We start from the raw sequence: 22,515 nt of genomic DNA on the forward strand, positions 1-22,515 counted from the left end.
TGGATATCTGAATGCAAGATCATTAAAATATTCGAAATAAGCAGCCGTATGTTAATAATGTAATTTAAATATACATTTTTGCAGAAGCTAAAGCCATCTGTTATACCAGCAGATTTGTGACCTCGTGGTATTCTCATGAACATGCGTCTTTGCCAACAAAAATCGTTCTTATAGCTTCTTAACATTAAGATTGATCCACTGATGTCACATGGACTGTTTTCAAGATGTCCTTACTGTCTTTCTGGGCCTTGAGCAAGGTAGTTGAATTGCTGTCTATGCAGGGTCAGAAAACTTTCGTACTTCATCAAAAATACCTTAATTTGTATTGTGAAGATGATCAAAGGTCTTATGGGTTTGGAATGACATGTGGGTGAGTAATTAATGACTGAATTTTCATTTTTGGGTGAACTATCCCTTTAAGTATACATTTAAAAAATCCTTTAGGATGCTGACCAGTGTAAGATTTTCTTTTTGTGAAGTTTGGGACTGAACATCTTCGCAGTTCTCCAGTTCACAAAAGTCTGGTCCAGAGAACTCAAGTAAAACATCATAAAGTCACAACCAATGTTTATTTCATAGTTGTGCATCTTGACTCAGATATACAAATGTTGCTGACAAGACATGCACTGAACGTCATTCACAGGTTAATGAAAGTACACTTGAGGAAGTCAAGCTTAAAGTGGACACAAGAGCTTTGAAAGACTAATCAGATTCTAGCATGGCAGTTGACACATGAACCACTGAAGAGACATATCTATCATTTGTTCATTCACATCATGTCACAATCATTGTGGTACAGAAAAATATATCTTTATTATGCATCCTTATGTTAATAGTTGTTGATATTACTGTATATTGTCAGGCATTTCTGAACATTATGTGTACTTTCTCTGTATTCTGTTAACTTCTGTCTATCTGTACTACTAAATCACAACTTGTATTTAATTTCATTATGTCAGCATATTATATACATTTTATTGTGTATTTACGAAGATGTTAAAGATGAGTATTTGTTTTTCAGTACAAATGTGTAAAAAGGGTGACTTGTCTATTTGTAAAAATACACACTTTTATGCTATTTCTTGCAAAGTTACTTGGCATTATATGCTACTTTGGCTTGTGATATTCAGCCTCTTTATTGAACATCGGCACATATGTACAGTTGAAGTCAAAAGTTTTCATACACCTTGCAGAATCTGCAAAATGTTAATTATTTAAACAAAAAAAGAATGATTATGCAAAATGCATGTTATTTTTTATTTAATACTGACATTAATAATATATTTCACATAAAATATGTTTACAAATAGTCCACAAGAGAAAATAATAGTTGAATTTATAAAAAATGACCCGGTTCAAAAGTTTACATACACTTCTTAATACTGTGTTGTTACCTGAATGATCCACAGCTGTTTTTGTTTGTTTAGAGTTTGTTTGTTCATGAGTCCCTTGTTTGTCGTGAACAGTTAAACTGCCTGCTGTTCTTCAGAAAAATCCTTTAGGTCCCACAAGTTCTTTGGTTTTTCTGCATTTTTGTGTATTTGAACCCTTTCCAACAATGACTGTATTATTTTGAGATCAATCTTTTCACACTGAGGACAACTGAAGGACTCATATGCAACTATTACAAAAGTTTCAAATACTCACTGATGCTTCAGAAGGAAACAAAATGCATTAGGAGGCAAAATAAGAAAAATCTATACGTCTTCAATTTGTTCAAAAGTTTACACCCCTGGCTCTTAATGCATTGTTTTTCCTTCTGGAGAATCAGTGAGTGTGAAAAGATGGATCTCAAAATCATGCAGTCATTGTTGGAAAGCGTTCAAAATACATAAAAATGCTGAAAAATCAAAAAATTAGTGTGACCTGAAAGATTTATCTGAAGAACAGCGGGCAGTTCAGGACAAACAAGGGAGTCATGAACAACTATCACTAAAAAGGTGGGTCATTTAGGTAACAACACAGTATTAAAAATCAAGTGTATGTAAACTTTTGTAAATGTTGTTTACCATATGTGAAATATCTTATTCAGGTCAGTACTAAATAAAAAATAACATGCGTTTTGTATGATCCCTCTTATTTTGGTAAAATAATGAACATTGTGCAAATTCTTCAAGGTGTGCGTAAACTTTTGACCTCAACTGTACGTAGTAATGATATTTCTGTTATGCACATTTTAAAAAGTGAAACCGCAAATATTTGTAATACTTTTAATTAAAAACATGACACACATTTTTATGTTAGCTGACAAAATGTTTTTTCCCTACAGTGTACAAAATGTCTCCATAAAATGATTTGGCATTAATTTCTTATTTTTCACATGCCAGAATGATTCATGTTGAAGAATCTGCAGAGGGAAAACAAGATCACCAGTCTGAACATTTCCAATTGCAGTGAGTCTTGTGCATAATCTTTTCCTTTTGACTAATCTTATGCAATGGGGAATGTGTTTTCATGAAAAGCACCGTTGTTTCTGGGATTAGAAAATGTTGCTTGCCTAATTCTGTCTCATAAGCTTGATGTAGACTTTTATCTCATAGCAAATGATTTCCCTATGTGGAAAATAAAGTACACTTTATTTCCTGGGTGTGCCAAACTGAACATTCTGGTTAAGATGAAATAAATTAATATACTGTAGAGATGGTCAAAAGTATTGCACTCTTAAAGCTAGGAGTAAATTAATTTATTTTTTGTAGCCGCCACATTTTTATTAATTGTGTGTAACAGCAGTTATATGCAAAAAATGTCTTGAAAGTTCACCAATGACCCCAAAAAACAGGTTATATGTTTCCTTTCAGAACTGCATATGTGGAAGCAGCTTAACACTTATTAAATGACAGCCACAAATTCTCTTCTTAAATGTGCTTTGCAATGATACGGATAAAATTGGATCCCACTCTGTAACATTTCCATTAGGAGCAGCTTATGTGCTTTGTCAAAACATCAGTTTAGAAATTTTATTACTTGCTGAAATCTTCTATATTAAATATAAAAGTCCAAACTACCACAAACACAGACTCCACGCTCGTGTCCACAAACACTCCACAAAAATACAGCAAGGATGACATAAGCACACAATGACAATCAGCGAGTGTCATACCTGTTAGAAACTACCAGGACATTAACTGTTATCACATTCTTAGTTTATTTGGACTTGTTCTCAATAGCAGAAGTCTCAATCTTTTGGCCACTGAGCAACTGCCAGATTCCTCCTCTGTAGTTCTCATTTCCAAGGGAGTAAACAAAGGCGTTGAAAGTAGGTGATGTCTTAGCCAAAATAGGAGCGATCTGTAAGAAAACATTCAGAACAAATTTATTTTATGCACTCAGTGTTGAAGAAATAGTTTAACAGAAATGTTATTTATCAGTTCCTGTGTTTACTCTATAAAGTCTCTAAATGTATTTGATCAAAAATCCAGTAAAAATAATACAGTAATTACTAATTACAATTTAAAATAACTGGTTTCTCTTTGAATATATTATAAAAACTGAATTTATTCCTGTGATGGCAAAGCCATTACTCCAGTTTTCAGGGTCAAATTATATATATAACACACTACCAGTCAAAAGTTTTTGAACAGTAAGATTTTTAAAGCAGTATCTTGACTCTCTTCTGCTCACCAAGATTGCATTTATTTGATCCAAAGTACAGCAGATTTTTCAAATTTAACTATTTAAAATAACTGTTTTCTATTTGAATATATTTGAAAATGTAATTTATTCTTGTGATTTCAAAGCTGAATGTTTAGCATCATTACTCCAGTCACATGATCCTTTAGAAATCATTCTAAAATTCTGATTTGCGGCTCCAAAAACATTTATCATTATTATTATGTTAAACAGCTGAGCAGATTTTTTTTTTCAGGTTTCTTTGATGAATAGAAAGTTCAGAAGAACAACATTTATATGAAATAGATCATCTGAAACTGTAACATTATTAATGTCTTTTTCATCACTTTTGATCAATTCAAAGCATCCTTGCTAAATAAAAGTATTCATTTCTATAACTTCAGATTTTCAGATAAATGCTGATCTTTGGATCTTTCTATTCATCAAAAGATCCTGAAAAAATTTACTCAGCTGTTTAAAATATTGATAATATTGATAATAATAATAATAATAATAATAATAATAAATGTTTCTTGAATAGCAAATCAGCATATTAGAATGATTTCTGAAGGATCATGTGACTGAGGATATTTCATTTTTTTGCATTATTTTTACTGATTTTGCTGTACTTTGGATCAAATAAATGCAGGATTTTATATCTAAAATTAGTGTAAAAATAAATGTGTCAAATGAATTTCATTTTTAAAAAATGCTGACTGAAATTATGGTAGTGTGTTTTTATGTGAGGTTTACTGGTGGTACTTATTTTTTTCTGTGCAAAAGAACACAAAAGAAGATAATATAAAATATATATATATATATATATAAAAAAATGTATATGTGTGTGTGTGTGTGTGTGTGTGTGTGTACATGTATATGTGTGTGTGTGTGTGTGTGTGTGTGTGTGTGTGTGTGTGACCCTGGACCACAAAACCAGTCACAAGGGTCAATTTTAGGGAAGTGAGGAAATAAATCATCTGGATAAATGAGCTTTGGATAAATAAGATTTTTATTGATGTATGATTTGTTTGGATAGGACCTATTTTTACAACTGTTTTTAAGATCTGGAATCTGCGGGCGCAATAAAAAATTTTATACTGAGAAAATCTATTTTAAAGTTGTCCGAATTAAGTTCTTGGCAATGCATACTACTAATCAAAAAATAAGTTGATTAAAAATATCTTATGGAACATGATCTTTACAATGTATTTTTGGCTATTGCTACAAATATACTCGTGCTACTTAAGACTGGTTTTGTGGGCCAGGGTCACTTTTTTTGTTTGTTGTTTTCCAATGTTGTTTTGGAGCCCACTGACTTTCAGTAGATACACAAAAACAAATTTTACAATGTCTTCTTTTGTGTTCTACAGCTTCAAAATATGATTTCCTCACCATTCTCAGTTTAGGAGAGACGAGGGTTGCGTTCTCCACAGCAGCATAGTAAGCCAGGATACCATAGGGGCCCCAGCAAAACAACATGGTCTTCAGAGGAGTGCCACAGTTGAACTGCACATAGAGAGCAAGCAGGAGATTTAGTCTTAGGATTTACAAGTCACATGCTGCAGACTTTGATGTAACGTATAAACCATTACACATTCTACCGTTCTGATGAGTGAACATGAAAACAAAAAACACAAAAAAGTTAATTGGAACTAATGTAATAAGCTCAATTAGGCATGAAGGCTTAACAGAGGCATACTGAAATGACCTACATACTACAGGCTCAAATAGAGTTCAGTAGTACTTTTAATATTATTATCATCATCATTATTAAACTTTTAGCTTTATTCCACTTAAAATAATAGTTTTAGTTTTAGTTAAGGATAATAACCCTGTTATGTGGCTGTTCTGTGGCTTTCTAAGGAAATCCCCCTCCATTTCTATCACTTTGATATTGGTGTGCATGCAATTTTTTCGTGTTACATAATAGTTCTGTCCTGGAGAAGAGTTCAGTAGCTGTTGCAGAGATGCCTTTGTGCTCCCAGGCAAAACATTTCTTTGACCTACTCAAACCCTGCGAATAACAGTCTTATGCAATGTGAGGGGAAATGTATACTCTATTCTTTTCATGCACGCTTTGGTCTCACATGTCAAATTCTAATATGGTTCAGAGGATACTTTACCTTGGCCTGGCCAGTCTTCTTGAATTTCCTATCAATGGACTGATAGGAAGACAGCACAACAAACATCTGAATGCCCATGTTGAAGATGGACATAGGGATCAAGTAAGACACATAGTTCCTGTGTAAAAGGACAGACACAATTACATTAAAGGTCTTATTTCACATTACAAGGAAATTAGTCATGTGACCTCTCCATGACCCTAATATTGCTTTTTATGTTTGTAAATATGGGTCAGAATGCATGAATATATGGGTCAAAATGATGACTGAAACTGACATTGGTTAGCAATGTTTGATGTTGTTATCATACAAAATGACGTGAATTATGAATGAAGTGATTAACTGTGCATCTTACCTGTCACCCTTGCTGTAGTCCAGTGTGCAGCAGGTCCTCAGGGGCTCGTAGTCATACTCTCCCCAGCCAATCAGAGGCATGGCGGCCCAGAAGGCAGTGAAGAGCCAGATAAATATAAAAAGACAGATGACACTGCTCCACTGCAACTTTGTCCCTAATAACATAAGGCATTAATACAATAATACGGTTTACTAAATTGTTTTAAGTAATAAACTTTTTTTTTTTTTTTTCAATTCATTTACTCAGCTACTGTTCAAAGGTTTGCAAGTGTGTGTGTGTTGTTGTTTTTTTACAATTTTACAACAACAGTAGTAATGGTACTGTATGTCATAACAGCATTTACAGCTAATTATTAACGTAAAATCTTTAGGGACAAAAGAAAAGAAAGAAAAAAAACACAACAGGGCATATCTGCATAAAGAAAAAAGTAATAAGAATATTTTATGAACTAAAATCATTTAGTATCTTTAGGAAAGTTCCAGCTTTGCAAGCATTTTTAATGTTTTTGAGTCTCTTTTGCTCACCAAGGCTGATTTTTTTTAAAATCAAAAATAAAGTAAAAACAGTAATATTATGAAATATTATTACAATTTAAAATAACTTTTTATTTTATACACTACCAGTCAAAAGTTTTCGCTTCTGCTCACCAAGCTTACATTTATTTGATCCAAAGTACCGCAAAAACAGTAATATTTAAAATATTTTTACTATTTAAAATAACTGCATACTATATGAATATATTTTGTAATGTAATTTATTCCTGTGATCAAAACTAAATTTTCAGCATCATTACTCTAGTCTTCAGTGTCACATGATCCTTCAGAAATAATTCTAATATGCTGATTTGCTTTTCAAGAAACATTTTTTTATTATTATTATCAATATTTAAAACAGTTGAGTACATTTTTGATGAATAGAAAGATTCAAAGATCAGCATTTATCCAAAATAAAAGGCTTTTTTTTTTTTTACATTATACATTTCAAAAGCCTGGAGTAAATTTGGGGGGGGGGGGCAATTATAGAAAGTAATACTTTTATTTAGCATGGATGCTTTAAATTGATCAAAATAAATGACAAAGACATTTATAATGTTACAAAGGATTTCTATTTTAGATAAATGCTGTTCTTCTAAACTTTATTCAAGAAACCTGAAAAAATTATACTCCGCTATTTTCAGCATAATAATAATAATAATACATATTTTTGAGCAGTAAATCAGAATATTAGAATGATTTCTGCAGGATCTTGTGACTGGAGTAATGATGCTAAAAAAATCAGCTTTTAAATCACAGGAATACATTACATTTAAAATATATTCAAATAGAAAACAGTTATTTTAAATTGTAAAAAATATTTCAAAATTGGACTGTTTTTGCCGTACTTTGGATCAAATAAATGCAGGCTTTGGTGAGCAGAAAAACTTCTTTAAAAAATGTAAATCTTACTGTTCAAAAACTTCTGAATAGTAGTGTATTTTAAGATGCAATTTATGTGATAGCAAAGCTGATTTTTCAGCAGCCATTAATCCAGTCTTCAGTGTCACATCCTTAAATCATTCTACACTCTTAAAAGCAAAGATTCTTTGCTAGCATTTGTAGTTCCATAAAAAAAAATCTTGGTAACACTTTACAATAAGGTTCTTTAGTTAACATTAGTTATTAGTTAACATGAACTAATAATGAACAGCACTTATACAGCATTTATTAAGCTTTGTTAATGTTAATTTCAACATTTACTAATACATTACTGAAATCTTCTTAACATTAGTTAATGCAGTGTGAATTAACATGAACAAACAATGAACAACTGTATTTTCGTTAACTAACGTTAATAAAGATTAGTAAATACAGTAACAAATGTATTGCTCATGGTTAGTTCATGTTAGTTAATACATTAACTAATGTTTAACTAATGAACCTTATTGTAAAGTGTTACCAAAATCTTTATAGTAGAAAAATGGTTTTAAAAAAGCTCTTGTAGTGCTTATATGGAATCTTTACTTTTGAAACCTTTATTATTAAATAGTGCTCAAAAATATTTGCTAAACAAAATTTCTTGGAAAAAAAATCTTTTGGATCAAAGTTTTGAATGGTTGTATGTGTTGCTTTTGTCGTTTTTGTTACAGAATTTACATTTACAAACCACAAAATATCAGACATGAGTTGCTTGGTGTTCACAATTTGAAAAGAATGCCCTTTGGTGATGCCTGTGTTCACTATAAGTGCCTTCAGCAGGTGGTCTTAGCAACATGGGTGGGCTAAACTAGAACAAAGCATGTCAAATATCCCATTGAGGTCCTGTGGTGAGAAGCATCTCATTCTTTCTTTTACTTTTCTGCTACTTACTTGTGCAGTACTGGTGGTATCTGTCCCAAGCAACGGCTGCAATAAAATTAAGGCTGGCGAGAGCAGTCATGAAGCCCTGGAAGCCATGGGTCTGGCATCCGTCTGATCCATAAGGCCAGTACCTGGAGTTTCAAGAAGATAAAGTATTAAAAACAATTACATTTTGCTAGTTGATGTTCAGCATTGCTTATGTTGTTTATCTGTATTAACAGTATTAAACTAACAGTGAAGTGTAATGTATTTTTTCTTAATGACAGAGTTTTCTAACTCATTTCCTCTGTCTTGAATATTTAATTACATCCTTGTTTGATTCAGTAAATATGGAAATCTAGCATATCTGTGTTTTGGAACATGGTAGCTGGTTTGTGGTCAAAACTGCTCATAATGGCTACAGTTTTCCAAAAAAAAAAACAGATGATTCGTTTAAAATTGGTCTAGCTTGCACGAGCTAATGACCAACATGGAAAACTAATGACCAACAGCTGGAAACCATGAATTCCTGTTGACCAAAAAAAAAAAAAAAAAGATAAATTCAGTTAAAGTCAACAGTATAGATACACCTTGCAGAATATTCAAAATGTTAATTACTTTACCAAAATAAGAGGGATCATACAAAATGTTATTATTTGTTATTATTTATTTAGTACTGACCCGAATACGATATTTCACATAAAGAAGGTTTACATATAGTCTACAAGAGAAAATAGTTGAATTTATATAAATTATCCCATTAAAAAGTTTACATACACTTGATTCTTAATACTGTGTCGTTACCAAAATGATCCGCAGCTGTTGTTGTTGTTGTTGTTGTTGTTTTTTTTAAGTGATAGTTGTTCACAAGTCCCCCCCCCCCCCCCCCCCATACAGTCATACAGTCATTGTTGGAGAAGGTTCAAATACACAAAAATGCTGAAAAACCAAATAATTTGTGCGACCCGTCAGTTTAACCGTGAAAAACAAGTGACTCATGAACAACCATCTCTAAAAAAAAAACACACACTCTCTCTTTTTTTTGGTGGTTATTGTGGGTGTCTTTCCTCCTGAGGCTTATTATGCGGGGCTATAAAAACTGCAGCACTTTTGAGGACGGGGGTGGGGGACAAGATGTGACCACGCTAGCCAAGCTTGCTGCTTTCATTTTTTTTATTGCTGTTTATTTTGTTTACATCCAGTTCAAACCTTGAGCTTACAGCCCACTGCCATGCACACTTTCGTTACTTTCATTAATACTGACTATTTGAATACATTTGTTAATTATGCTTTTGTTATTTAGACTAGTTTTCTTTGCTACTTGCTGGTCTGTGTTGGCTCTCGTTTATGTTGCAATTTGGAGTCGGTTGTAAGACAACATAGTATTAAGACTCGAGCGTATGTAAACTTTTGAGCATGGTCATTTTTATAAATTCAACTACTATTTTCTCTTGTGGGCTATATGTAAATGTCTTTTATGAGAAATATCTTATTCAGGTCAGTAATAAATAAAAAATAACATGCATTTTGTACGATTCCTTTTATTTTGGTAAAATAATTAACATTTTGCAGATTCTCCAAAGTGTATGTAAACTTTTGACTTAAATGGTAAATAAATTAATGTATAATAATAAAAATAGCCTCCCAGCCTAGCTAGGCTGGTGCTCAGCTGTTTGTCACTGCCAAGGGGCATCCGAAAATGCCCAAACTCTCTCTAAAACCAGTCTGACCAGACTTGGTAGACCAACTAAAACCAGAAAATCAAATTAGGCTAAATTTTGCTATAATTTAATTTACCATGGATGTAATTAAAAGATCTATTTCGTTACCCAGACAATTAAAAAGAAATCTTGCAACCCCAACTATCGCTTTAACTTAACAGCTGCCCTTGAGTCATTCATTACAAAAAGAGACTGCTATTCAGCAGCATTACATCACAGCTGTATTCACACACTACATCCGTGACGCAGCATCGCCTCAAGGGCTTCCGTCAACAACAACACCATCAACACACAAACGTGCGAGTGCTCACCTCAGGAAACTGGAGAAGGCAGCAACAGTGGCGTTCATAGAAATACCAATATCTGCCATGGCCAGACTGAACACGAGAAAATTACTTGGGGTCCGTAATTCTCTTATTTTCAGAAAAGCAACAACGGTGACAGAATTCAAGAAGAACCCGAGGAGACCTTCAGAGGACAGAGAAAACGTGTGAACATTCAGAACCTTCTCGAGACCCCAAAACAGCACGGTTACACAACAGTAACACATTCAGTGATTAGTCTTCAGATAGATAGATAAATCACTGATACGTGTTAATTTTTTCAAACCGTTTTGCTTTCGTTCCTGGATAAAGCGCATCCTATCGAGGCTACGCATATCCACAAAGATGTGCTGGCGATTCTCTTTTTTTTTTGTACCTGAACATGACTCTTACCCTCCACAAGCAGACAAGATCCTAGGGAGAACACATCAAACTCGGAGAATCCCTCCGGTAAAGGATACGACGTCACCATTTTGAACGCAATTGTGATACCGAACTATGCAGAATCACAGTCCGCTCGCGCGCGCGATGTGCCTCAGTGTGTTCAGTCGAAGCCTGCTTTTAAAGGAGCATTTCACGTGAAAAAGCATGAACGTAATTATGTAAAGCCCTCTCCCTCTGCCTCAATCCGCGCAAGAATGTCTTAATGAATATAACAACTCCTACCATTGACCTCTAATACGCATTTACACTGGCCGACCGTAAAGCGCTCATTCAGTTACACAACAAGCCTTTGTGTGTCGGACGCTTGAGCGCTCTGATAATGAGAATGAGAACCAGTCCAGGCTGTGCCAATCCAGTGTGTCGTGTTCTGTTTGCTGGCCACACAACAGGTGTTGTCGAGCTGTCAGTCCTGACACTAATGAACATTGTACCTGACTGCGTGCATAGGGATGATTAGAGTAACTGTGCATTTAAAATAACGTTGCGCAATTGTAAGAGACGTTGTGGTTTGGAGAAGATAAGATGACTAAATAATAAATAGATCACAATAGAGAGAAAATGTCAATGTATTCACAAATCGAAAAGATCCTATGATATTTTTAGGATTAAGCCTTTACATCCTATGCAATCTGCTAGATGTGTTTGATGCTAAAATAGAAACATTTGAAATATTTTCAAACAATAGCCAATCTGAATTCTGTTGCTTAACGCAAATCAGGAAACAAAGGGGCTTTTATCTCGTACTTGAGTAGAAGCCAAATAATAAGTTACAAAGAGTAACACTGATACACTAACCTAGTTTTTTGTTTTACAAATCTACAATCAGCAGTGTTTTATCACAAGTAGTCCTGTGTGATTCCACATACTGTAGGATATATATACACTGCATCATTTCTAAGGGATGCATATGAAATGGCAAATTTCAAATTTAGGATTTATAACACCATTTCCTAAACAAGACTCATATTGTTTAGTCAAAGATTATGAGGTTATGAAACTTGGGAAATATGATTTACGTGTTAAAAATGCCTAGGCATATGACCATAAAACATTTTTTCATCTCAAATTTCACATACAACTTGCAGAATCTGCACATTTTAATATTTTTTAAAGCAGTCTCTTCTGCTCACCAAGCCTGCATTTATTTTATCCAAAATACAGTGAAAGAAGTATATTGTGAAATATTTTTTTTACTATTTAAAAGTTTTCTATTTGAATATATTTTAAAATGTAATTTATTTCTGTGATCAAATCTAAATTTTCAGACTTAGACAAACATCCTTCAGAAATCATTCTAATATGCTAATTTGCTGTTCAATAAACATTTTTTATTATTATTATCAATTAAAACAATTGAGTAATTTTTTGTTAGGGTTCTTTGACTTTATTTAGCAAAGATGCTTCAAACTTATTAAAAGTGATGATAAAAACATTTATAATGTTACAAAAGATTTTTATTTCAGATAAATGATGTTCCTCTGAACTTTCTATTCATCAAAAACCTGACTACACAGCTGTTTTCAACATAATAATAATAAACATTGTTTTTTGAGCAGTAAATCAGAATATTAGAATGCAGGATCATGTGAATGGTGCAACGATGCTAAAAATTCAGCTTTGAAATCACAGGAATAATTTACATTTTAAAATATTCAAATAGAAAACAGTCATTTTAAATAATGATATTTTAAAATGTAACTGTTTTTGCTGTACTTTGGATCAAATAAATGCAGGCTTGGTGAGTAGAAGAGACTTCTTCAAAAACATTACAAATCTTACTGTCCAAAAACGTTTGACTGACAGTATTTTTTTTTTTTTTAAAAACCTTCAAACTGAGGATTTACTGTATACTGTATATACCACAGATCAACAATGTTTATGCATTTTTCGATCAAAAGTGTTTATATTATTTGCTGGGAAAAAATGTCACCTTAGAATTATAAGATTCTATCTGACATTTTTGTCAAAATTGAGTTATTCACATATTCTTATTCTTTGACAACTTATTTACATTATTTGATGTTTCTTTTGTAGGCTGTGTACATTTTAGGCCTTTTTTTAGAAAACAAAAATGGTTCTATCTACAGAAGTCTATGGAATGCAAAAACTTTGAAGCTCAATATCTCGAAAGTGCTCAGAATGCAGATAGAACCTTATAATTCTAAGGTGACGAAATGTTTAAAAATATAAATTGTCTTTAAAATCACAGGCCTGTGACTCTTACTTCAACTCTCTAAACTGAGATTTTCACACATTATGATCCTCACATGCAAGGCCGCTTTTTTAATAGCTTCTAAAAGATGAATTGGTTTTGCTATAGCAAAAACTATAGTGGAAATTAGACTAGCCATCTTACATGAATGTGACAAAAAAGGCTATAATGCTCAAGTGGTTTAAACTGCACTCTGCAGCTTTAACCTTTTACTGAAAAAAACAAGATATTTAGAGGCATAATGTGACCTTAGTAGCTGTGTGTGAGAGAGACCTTTCAAAACAAACAAATATTTAAAAATGAATTATTAAACAATAAACAACATTGCTGATTTTTTTCTTGCCTCAAGCTCGTGTTGCTGTTTTGTATTTACAACTTGGCACTAAAAGAACAGATGACCTGGTTCCAAGGTTCAACCCATGTTGTGTTTGCAAACCTGCAGTAGCATGAACAAACAGACTTCTGGCAAAAATTACTCTTGTAGTCCAACAATTACTGGAAAACAGTCTCATTAAACAGACACGGCATACTAGTTTTATACCAAGGAAGGATTTGCATGTTACCCTGTGGAAAGTTTTAACTCTTCTGCATGTGGTCTTTATTCCAGAAAATCAGGAAACCTTTGAAATATTTATCAACGTTTTTCCTGTGCTTTTCCTGTTTACCGTTTTGAGCTCACAATGTGGTTAAGATATTTTCCGTTGAATTTTTTTCTTACATTGGCTTCTGACTGTCGATTAAGAACAGTTGTATTTACAAACCCTAACAACAGGCTCTAAGGAAGAGCAATCTGCCTGTCAGCCAAGGCCTAACAGGATTACATGCAGAAAAATATTTTTAAAATCCTATCAGACACGCCACTCAGCAGAAGCTGTGCACAAAGTTGGACACCCTTAGTCTGAGAGACAAGTCTCCTGCTGATGATACTTTGCACATTAATTATTACAGGGATAAATAGTCCATAAACTAGTTAAATATTATTCACAACATTGTTACATCAGGTAGATATCAATCTTTTAATACTCCCTGGTCTCCCCCATGTTCAGTGCAAGAATACCTAGGCAATAGTGACTGGTACGGCCAGAACAGACCAGCTTCCAAAAACACCAACAGCTCTTACACAATCTAGAAGTGACGCACATTTCATAGTTTAGCTGTCAGGTAGATTATGGTTTGAAAGAGAGTTCGGTGGGGGATGGGCATTAAACATTATGGCCAATTCCGAAATATTTCCTTTCTATAATTGACAGCTGTATCTCTGTGTAGCCTATCAGATTCCAAGAGGCATCCGCATCTAAATGAAAATAACGCGTGTGCTTTTGTTAATCCTCATCTGTCCTTTTTATCTGCTGGACTCGTAGCAGTCAGATCACTATGGGACATCAGAGCAGAGAGACGATGACATGCTGGTCATTTTTGCCGTAATTGCAAGTGGATGGTTCTTTATTAAAACTGCATTCGGTGGGGTTTTGTTGACACTAGTAGCGAAATGTCTCTTACCGTCTTTTTGGGTCTGCTACTGGCATCTGCTGGCTTTCCACTTGTTCGGAGCACCTGTCCTTCCCAGTGCAGCTGCTTTTATCATAACCTGAGTGATGGATCAAGAGCCAGGTCAGTCTGTGTTTTATTATGTCAACTATATTTAATTCATGCAATGCATTTTCCCCACTTTAAACGGTTTTGCACATTCCACATTCTAGCTGTACTGTATACATTACATACATATTGTACGGATGCGTAATACAGTTTAGTAGCCTATATATATTTACACACAAAATGCGTTTATTTTAGCGACAATTGTAGTTTTATTATATGGCCTTTTAAATAAAGTCTATTTTTTAGTAAGCATTTGTATCGTCAGTCAAACCCGCTGGCTTTCAAGACTCCTGAATTTCACTTTTTATTCTCGTTTTTTAATGCGTTTTCAGGAGCGTGATTTGCAACGATCCCGAGATTTCCCTGGTTCCCGCAACGTTCCCAGGCGACACCTCGAAACTTCGGATTGAAAAGACTGCCATCAAGAGGATCCCGAGCGAGGCTTTCAGCTATCTCTCTAATTTAGAGTTCCTCTGGATGTCTTTTAACGTTTTATCCTCTCTCAACTCGGACAGTTTTCAGGGCCTGTACAGTTTAGAGGAACTGAGGCTCGATGGAAATTCGCTCACTTCGTTTCCGTGGGAATCCCTCATGGACATGCCCAGTCTGAGGCTACTCGATATACACAACAACCAGCTGTCCTCAGTGCCATCTGAGGCTGCTCTCTACATGAAAAATTTAACCTATCTGGATTTATCCAGCAATAATCTGCTGACAGTGCCATCTGAGGTCCTCAATACTTGGTTGACAGTCAAACCCATCCAGGGAGCAGAAAGTTCAAAAATGATTCTTGGTAAGTTTTTCCTTCGTCTACTTATCTTAATTTAATATATTGAGGTTATTTTGTATATTAAATCCTTTAAATATGTGCACCACAAAACCAGTCAAAAGGGTCAAATTTTAAAATAAATAAGGTTTCCATTGATGTATGGTTTGTTAGGATAAAACAATATTTGGCCTATTTGAAAATCTAAATATTGAGAAAATCGCCTTTAAAGTTGTCCAAATGAAGTTCTTAGCAGTGAATATTACTATTTAAGAATTAAGTTGTGATATATTTATGGTAGGAAATTTACAATGATCTTTACTAAATATCCTAATGATTTTTTTGGCATAAAAGAAAAAATTATAATTTTGACCCATACAATGTATTTTTGGCTATTGCTACAAATATACCCGTGCTACTTAACTGTTTTTGTGGTCCAAGTGCACATATATGATTATATAGATTATACTTCAGTTATTCTACTTGCAAATTTCCTGTTTTATTCAGTGTTACATGCCTTTTCTTTGCGATTATTTGTTAAATTTACTAGCAATTTCTGACTGAAAATCATTTTAATGTAAATCCTGCACCAATTTTTTCAGTGTATATATTTTCATAAAAATAAATTTTAAGTAGTCTTGGATAATACATAAAACACACTAAAACAATCCCTCAATTTCTTAAGAAAACTTTTAGAGGAAATGCTCTTACAGCTATAACTTTTAATTACAATAATAAAGGTTTTCTTAAATCAAGAGTTGTAACTACTGATTTATTTATTTTTTTTGCCCCAGGTCTACATGACAACCCCTGGTTGTGTGATTGTCGCTTATACGACCTGGTCCAGTTCCAGAAGTCTCCCAGTCTGTCAGTGGCCTTCATTGACACAAGACTCAGGTGCGCCGATCCAGAAAACCTCTCTGGAGTTCTGTTCAGCGATGCTGAACTTAGGCGCTGCCAAGGGCCTCGCGTCCACACGGCTGTAGCCCGGGTGAGGAGCGCAGTGGGCAACAATGTCTTGCTGCGATGCGGAACCATTGGGGTTCCAATCCCCGAGCTGGTCTGGAGAAGGGCAGATGGGAAGCCACTGAATGGGACAGGTGAGTCAGAACAGTGGCTAAGCAGCATTAGCCACAAGTGCTAATGCACAGCTGCTGGCACGGACACAACAATGCACTGTGATTACACAATACTAATTGTGAAAGTACTCAAGCGTTCTGCTTTTTCCTTCAAATTTTGCAGCTAAGCTGGAGAATTCGAAGGAGGGAATAGTTTGGTCTATTTTGAGTGTGCCTGCTGTGTCCTATCGTGACACGGGAAAATACATCTGCAAAGCAACAAATTATGCAGGGAGTGCAGAAGCCGTCATTTCTTTGATTATAAGTGACGCACCCAAAGCTGAGAATCTGACTGCGGAGCCAAAAACCAAAATGAAGTCCAAGAAGCCAAACTCAATAGTGAAGGCAGCCTATCAAGAAAAAAACATCGCCATGTTTGTTTCCCCAACACCCAACAATGCTCTACCACCAGGTGCCACCGGGAGCTACACAGGCCCATTTCCAGGAATGGAAGGCGACAATGCTGCCAACAGTCGGACGAATACCCAAACGGCCAGTCCTGATGGGTTTCTAGAGACCAATCTGAGCAACCTGGCTGCAAACACGTCCTCGCTGCAGCAAGACCCTGACAGGGTTGTGCGCTCTGTGAAAGTGATTGGCGATACAGACTACACTGTGTGTTTGAACTGGAGGGCACCGACCGCTAAGAACACAACAGCTTTCAGCGTCCTCTACGCTGTGTTTGGCGAGAGGGATATGCGCAGAATTAACGTCAGTCCGGGCAACAACCGGATCATCATCGAGGGACTGGTTCCAAAAACCAAATACATCGCCTGCGTGTGCGTCAAGGGTCTGATCCCCAAAAAGGAGCAGTGTGTAATCTTCTCAACAGATGCGGCGGCAAGCGCTAATGGAACCCAAAAGCTCATTAATGTAGTAGTAATCACGGTTGCCTGCGTGATAGCCGTGCCTCTGACTGTGATCGTCTGCTGTGGGGCACTTAAGAGGAAAATCAAGAAGTTTCTGGGCAAGAAGTCTAAAGACATTCAGGACTCGTATGTGACTTTTGAGACTCTGTCTCCTAGCACCAAGGCCAAAGGCTTGGAGGGGGAATATCTCAACAGAATGAATGCAGAGGAATCCAACAGACTGCTGTCGGCCCGGTCCAGCCTAGATTCAGAGTCCACGGCCAAGATTGAGGGACAGCCCAATGAATACTTCTGCTGACAATATCCCTCAGCTACAATTCCACCACGCAGCCACCACAGTATCCAGGCCCAGCCGCAGTACCTGAGTGCACATAATCTGTACCAGCAGTACATGGCTGGCCATCAGTGAAGAAGCTTCTGGATACTTAGCATAAGTAACAAAGTGCACATATGAAGACTTTTGTTACTGTGCTTTTGGACTTGGTTCTAAACTAAGCCTTTGGCTGGTGGTGGGGTTGTGGCTGAGCAATCCCAGGAACATGTAAATATAGACTTTTACCCCTTCTGACAGTGCTGGGAGGAACTGATTCAAAGGGAAATGTTCATATGAATTCTTGTTTATTTGTATATATGGAAAAAAGCTATTAATATGTTATAATAGTAATATTATGTAAGGAACTGGGGATTAACTTTAACAGTTCATATTACAAATACTCTTCTAACAAAAAATAATGAGTCTAGTGTAACACTCTAAGGGAAACGTATCAGTTGGGATTTTCATACAATGGAACAAAAAATAAAATATAAACATTTATGTGGAAACAATTTTTATTTAGAAATTACGACAGCAAGTAATACTTCAGCCTCTTTCACACATACAGTTTTTACTGGTATAGTACCGTGTCAACAGGACCTCTTCAAAAATACCTGTAAATTAGTTTGTACCGGTATGAGAACTTGTAACATTACCAGTAAAATACAGGTTTACTGGTAAACCTGTAATTCTACTCTGGGCTATTCATAACATTCTGACGTACATAACGTATTTACTCTGCACTGTGTAGTTAGGTTTGAAGTCGTCTAATACCATAGCTATGTCCGAAATCTTGTTCATTCATTCACTAATCCCTATATAGTGTATGGTAGTTGAGTCAAAGTCCCTTTAAGGCAAGTCATGTCACTCGGCGGCCATCTTTGAAACGCCTCTCGGGCATACTGTACAAGTGCAGCTCCTATCTGTTTGAATGGGGAAACATCAAATTCTCCAAAACTGTTCACCAAGCTTACGATTAAATTTCATATTTTAAATCTTCAAAGAAATCCAACAAGAACTGCCTCATAAATATGATCCTTGTGCTCCAATAGCGTGAAAAAACGCTTATTTTTCCGGCTAGATGAGCCAGTGTGTGTGCGCAGTACTGAGCGCACGTCTTAGAGCGCCGACTGTTTCTATAGCAACCAGGACTTCTGGCAGCTGCAGTGACGCGCTGACTTTTCTAATCAACTATTGGCTCTTTCACTAAGAAGGCGGGGCTTCGCGGCCATAATGAGCTTTGCATTTTTCCCCATTTAAAACTACATGAGTGACATGTCTTGGGTATTCTATAGTCTTTGGCGGCGCTCATCGTTTACTCAGGAAAAGGGTCTATACACAGCGCGGAACTGACGCAAAAACGTCTTTGTCACATGTGTGACCCTGGACCACAAAGCCAGTCATAATGGTTGATTTTTTTTTTATTGATATGTATATTGAAAATCTAATTTGAAAATCTAGAATCTGAGGGTGCAAAAAAATTGCCTTTAAAGTTTTTTTTGTCATAAAAGAAAAATCGATAATTTTGACCCATACAATGTATTTTTGCCTATTGCTACAAATATACCCATGCTACTTAAAGGTTGTATCAGCAATTTCTAGCCTGAAACATAAAGTGTCAAATTCAGCTGACCTTTCATCACGATCCGCTCGCTGCCTGCCCCATAAATTGTCTGTGAAAAAACTGCGTCTCTCTGGTCAGCCTAGGGTCCGAGATATGCCAAAAAAACAGTCGGCACTACCAACCTTTCCACAGATAAACAAACAGTGTTCCAACCAATCAGCGTCAGGGGTTTGGTGTTGTGGACTTTCGCTCCGCCTCCCTCACATCCCAGCACCAGTAGGAAAGTCCACAACACCAAACCCCTGACGCTGATTGGTTGGAACACTGTTTGATTATCTGTGGAATAGTTGATAGCGCCGATTGTTTTTTTGGCATATCTCGGACCCTAGGCTGACCAGAGAGACGCGTTTTTTTTCACAGACAATTTATGGGGCAGGCAGCGAGCGGATCGTGAAGAAAGGTCAGCTGAAATTGACACTTTATGTTTTAGGCTAGAAATCGCTGATACAACCTTTAAGACTGGTTTTGTGGTCCAGGGTCACATATGTACTTTTATCTTACATGCACCTTATTTTAGAAAATAATATTAATAACATTAACAATTCAAACTCCCTTGCCCCTGCTCTCTTTTCTCCAGCTCGTTGGTTCTCCGCATTGGATTGTGGGAAATAGTGCTTCAGCAAGTGTACATCAGTTGTACACTCAAAATCAGAATGCATTGTGGGTATAAAGCTACATTTAAACTAGTGTGTTTTCATTTAGAAACCTAACCTGACCTCAAAATCAGAGACTTTCGAAAATGCTGCAGACCCCGTTTTAGTTTGAAAGCTCCAGGGTTGCGTTAGAGTGTAAACAGACCAAAACAGGGACTTGTGACGCCATGGCTGCCCACATTTACTCTGCGTATCCTTGATGACCATGTGAACAATAACACCATGCTCATTTGTTGTGTCTGGATTGAATTGGAAAGTAAAAAAAAAAAAAAAACAGTAATTTTTACACCCCAAGGAACAACAATCAATTTTATTACGTTACTTCTCTTAAATAAGACATCCTTGATGTATGTAGCCTGAATTGTCATGTGACATGCATTTTTGGCTTGTGTAGATGGAGATCATTTCTGAAACGCAGTGAAAATGCCAGTGTAGACGAGGATCATTTTCATTTTAAAACGAAAATGCACTAGTGTAAACAGGGCCTATTTTCCTAAATTCGGACAGCACTACAAAATGGACGACATCCAATGTAGTGCACTATATGGGGGATAGGAAACGGTTTCAAACACAGCTCATGTCTCTGGGACAAAAGCAGCTGCATAAATGTGAACGTGCGATACAAAAAGGAAAACATAAAATAAAATTTAAACATTGACCCCTTCATGTGTACAAACATAACACCAGGAGGTGCAGCCGTTTAGAGGTCATTTCCAGTTAATGATGTCACAGAATTTACCGGTATTTTTAAACTGATATTTGAATGGCGCCAAATTTACCGGTATTACTGTCAGAAAGGGGCTATTGAACTGAACATTAATTGGTCTTCTCCACACTCTGATCATCTTTATTTACTTTTTTTTTAACAGTGTATGCACCAACATTGTCATAATATATGTGACATTATTTCTGTTTACCATGTGAAACTTGTGTCACCTGAACCATTCAGAACTTTTATGTACCAGGTTGCTCAGTAGTACTCATTGCTTCAAAATAAATTTGTATATATATTTTAAAAAGGTGTTACATTTACTTTCTTTTTTTAACGACAATAGTAGGTCAGACCTACAATTAAGTTGCAATCAGTCTCTCACGGAGTACGTCAAGGATTACCGATAATAGGCTTTGCTCAACTGTACCTGCAGTCATGCCGTGCACAGACACGGAGTGGATGTAACATTTATAGGAGACTATGGATGCCTTGGTTATACTTCGTTTGATTGTTTTCTTTCTTTTAGTAAGTTATAGCAGCTCCGAGTGTTTTCCAGGATGCTCCTGTGGGACTGACCGACACGGGAGGTTAGTTTCAGCACCTTTCAGTGCACACAGTATTAACGGACGTCAATAGTGCTGTTGAGCAAAGATCACTGTTGTTGTAAGAACAGGGCTAGCACATTAGAGCTATTGTCTGTAAATATAAATATATGTATGATTAGAGAAAAATTCAGAAGCACTTTTGTATTCTTTTTAATACAACCAAAGTTAAAAAAAATAATAATAATTTACAGTTAAACGTACTGAATGTTTTTTCTAGGTCACTCACGTGTATGGAAACGCCATTATCAGGCATTCCTGACGACATACCGGCAAATCTGACTAAAATCCGAATAGAGAAATCACAGCTAAGTGAACTACCAAAGGCAGCGTTTTCCCATGCTAAGTTATTAAAGCATCTCTGGCTGAACTTCAATGACATCGCCATCATAAATATCAAAAGTCTGGAAGGTTTAGGCAACTTGACGGAGCTACGGTTGCAGGGTAACAAACTGCGTTCAGTACCATGGACAGCGTTTGAGGAAACACCCAACCTCAAGATCCTAGACCTAAAGCACAACCGCATCGACGCCCTCCCTGAACACGCCTTAAAGTTTCTACCTGGCCTGACCTACTTAGATCTGTCCTCTAATCAACTCTCAGTCATCTCTAAAGACGTCTTCCTGAACTGGCCTCTCTACCACACAGAAAACAGGCATGAACAACCTACAGCGTCCAATGTTGTTCTGGCGCTCCACGACAACCCGTGGCTGTGCGACTGTCGCCTGGGAGGCTTCATTGAGTTTATCAAATCACTGAGTCCACCGTTTATTCTAATGAACTCATATTTGACATGCTCTGCCCCCGAATTCAAGGCAGGGAAGTTTTTCCATGAGGTCGATCTAAAGACGTGTGTTAAGCCAGTGGTAAGCGCCACAGACACCAACATCACCGTGCCGTTAGGTGGGAACGTCACGCTAACATGCTTTGCCACGGCCAGACCTGAACCTGTTGTTCGGTGGATATATAGCCTTAAGATGCTAAGAGGATTTCGTGGTAAGAGATATTCCCTTAAAACATGTTTACGTTTATCTTTACTTAAATATATATCTTTAGTTAAAAATTAGGTGCTTAACCCTCAATTAGTGCACACGCATATGCATATAATAGGCCTAGATCAAAGACTAATAGAATACCCACATGTTTAAACTACATCTTCT

At 36.0% G+C, this 22,515-nt stretch overlaps 3 protein-coding genes across 3 annotated transcripts in view; 2 read left to right on the plus strand and 1 right to left on the minus strand.

The window, feature by feature from the left end:
- Positions 1-550: 550 nt before the first annotated feature.
- On the minus strand, positions 551-11,209 carry rgra (retinal G protein coupled receptor a). The gene is made up of 7 exons (XM_073833910.1): positions 10,840-11,209; positions 10,435-10,591; positions 8,433-8,554; positions 6,088-6,241; positions 5,733-5,850; positions 5,002-5,115; positions 551-3,288 (listed from the first exon to the last, which is right to left on the minus strand). The coding sequence occupies exons 1-7, from the start codon at positions 10,916-10,918 to the stop codon at positions 3,145-3,147; spliced, it is 888 nt and encodes a 295-aa protein (XP_073690011.1). The 5' UTR covers positions 10,919-11,209; the 3' UTR covers positions 551-3,144.
- Positions 11,210-14,419: 3,210 nt separating this feature from the next.
- lrit1a (leucine-rich repeat, immunoglobulin-like and transmembrane domains 1a) lies at positions 14,420-19,253 on the plus strand. Its single transcript, XM_073835004.1, has 4 exons — positions 14,420-14,713; positions 15,031-15,491; positions 16,259-16,564; positions 16,707-19,253. Exons 1-4 carry the CDS (start codon positions 14,592-14,594, stop codon positions 17,747-17,749), a joined length of 1,932 nt encoding a protein of 643 aa, XP_073691105.1. The 5' UTR covers positions 14,420-14,591; the 3' UTR covers positions 17,750-19,253.
- A 1,951-nt stretch (positions 19,254-21,204) lies between these two features.
- lrit2 (leucine-rich repeat, immunoglobulin-like and transmembrane domains 2) overlaps positions 21,205-22,515 on the plus strand; it is a 2,863-nt gene continuing 1,552 nt past the window's right edge. Inside the window, exons 1-2 of the mRNA XM_073834626.1 lie at positions 21,205-21,340; positions 21,576-22,351. Coding sequence (XP_073690727.1) covers positions 21,234-21,340; positions 21,576-22,351 — 883 coding nt within the window. The 5' untranslated portion in view covers positions 21,205-21,233. The remainder of the gene's footprint in view (positions 21,341-21,575; positions 22,352-22,515) is intronic.

Source organism: Garra rufa, chromosome 2 (assembly GCF_049309525.1).
Source record: "Garra rufa chromosome 2, GarRuf1.0, whole genome shotgun sequence".
Lineage (NCBI taxonomy): Eukaryota > Metazoa > Chordata > Actinopteri > Cypriniformes > Cyprinidae > Garra > Garra rufa.